This window comes from Mandrillus leucophaeus, unplaced genomic scaffold, assembly GCF_000951045.1.
Source record: "Mandrillus leucophaeus isolate KB7577 unplaced genomic scaffold, Mleu.le_1.0 Scaffold94, whole genome shotgun sequence".
NCBI lineage: Eukaryota > Metazoa > Chordata > Mammalia > Primates > Cercopithecidae > Mandrillus > Mandrillus leucophaeus.
The window spans coordinates 549639-551424 of NW_012110252.1; the positions used below are offsets into that span (position 1 = coordinate 549639).

Sequence of the window (1786 nt, forward strand, 5' to 3'; positions counted from 1 at the left end):
CAGAGTCTCACTCTGTCGCCCACACTGGAGTGCAGTGGCGCAATCTCGGCTCACTGCAAGCTCCGCCTCCCGGGTTCACGCCATTCTCCTACCTCATCCTCCTGAGTAGCTGGGACTACAGGCGCCCGCCACCACGCCTGGCTAATTTCTTGTATTTTTTAATAGAGACGGGGTTTCACCGTGTTAGCCGCGCCTGGCTAATTTTTTGTATTTTTTAGTAGAGACGGGGTTTCACCGGGTTAGCCAGAATGGTCTCGATCTCCTGACCTCGTGATCTGCCTGTCTCGGCCTCCCAAAGTGCTGGGATTACAGGCTTGAGCCACCACGCCTGGCTCATACAGATTTTTGTGGTTCACATTTTAGACTCCATACCACTTAAGGATATATTACTTAGTCCTTTTCATTTATAACAGCATCTTTATTTCTGAATCAATAATCAAAACAATTTTAAATAAACCCAAAATAATAGGAGTCATTTTCTTTCCTAATAAGGAAAAGTATTTAGTTTAACAATTATATTTATGTTTATAGTTCTAAGTAAGACCCTGAGAGATTTTCTGAAAGGAATTAATGATTATTTTTGTCTTCCCCAGGGTTGGAAAGAGTGACTATGTTGTTTCTGGGATTGCATAATGTTCGTCAGACCTCCATGTTCCCTCGTGATCCCAAACGACTCACTCCTTAAATTCACATCTTGCCTCTGAACTCCAGTGTGGATGACAGAGCGAGACCCTGCCTCAAAAAAAACAAAAAAGAAAGCCACACTTACTCTTTCCAGTAACCTGCTAGTGCACAGGCTGTACTTTAGGTACTTAAAATATGCACTAGAATAAATTTGCAAGGCCCTAAAGTATCACTGTTATTTTTGGAGTAATTCAGTATAGATATGTTTAAAAGAGATTTTTATAACTTCAGACGTGCGTCAGTAGGAAATACTTGAGAAATTAATATGGTTATGTGAAAAATTCATATTCTGTTACTACAGTAAATGTTACGAGTTTTAAACAGTTAAGATTGTACAACTTTTCTTCTTTTCTATATTACAAGGGCCCCAGTGTTAATGTCTTAGATTTTCAGTATTTGAACTTATTTTTTTAAATTCTGACATTGGAATAAGAATATTCAGGTAGCATCTGAAATTTTAATGATTGTATAATTGGCATATCATGGAAAATTAACCAGAAAGTATCAGTTCTTAAAAGTTATGTCTAGAAATTATGTAAAGCAGGCTAAAATACTGGTTAGAAAGTATTCAGTGTAATCTTGTATTAAATTGTTAAATTCTAAACTTGAATTTCAATAAAATTTTAAAGCTAATTTGTTTTTGTGTAACTTTGTGACCATCTGATTTTATAACTGGTGCTAGGCATTTATAATTTGGGAAAAGAAAAAATACACAACTGGTTTATGTAAGTAAATGAAGACTAATATGTTGTCAACATGTATTCATTTCAGATATTTAGATGGGCATAGAGATAGAGTTCTTAAAGTTGACAGGTTGGGTCGGTTGACAGTTCATTTCACATGGGTTAAAATATATTGCAGAATTTTGTTTCATTTCTAACTGGAACTGGTACTGATACTTAGTGAACGCCACTAAAATACAGTCCCATCTTATCCATCGAAAAGAAATGTTCGTGTAAGAATTACAATTGGAAGCACTTTCCCTCTAGATTATTACAAATGTTGATGCTAATGTTAATTTTACATGAACCACAAATATTGGGCAGGAACAAAACATATTTTTGTACAGGAAGAAAAAATTATATGCAGAAAAATAGGAGGG

General features: G+C 35.8%; 1 protein-coding gene across 2 annotated transcripts in view; it reads left to right on the plus strand.

Annotated features, from left to right (window-relative positions):
- The window catches only part of DARS (aspartyl-tRNA synthetase), a 103320-nt gene extending 102003 nt beyond the window's left edge, over positions 1–1317 (plus strand). For both annotated transcript variants that reach the window (XM_011970272.1, XM_011970270.1), the window contains one exon: positions 594–1317. In XM_011970272.1, the coding sequence (XP_011825662.1) occupies positions 594–685 (92 nt within the window). In that variant the 3' untranslated portion in view covers positions 686–1317. The remainder of the gene's footprint in view (positions 1–593) is intronic.
- The last annotated feature ends 469 nt before the right edge of the window (positions 1318–1786 follow it).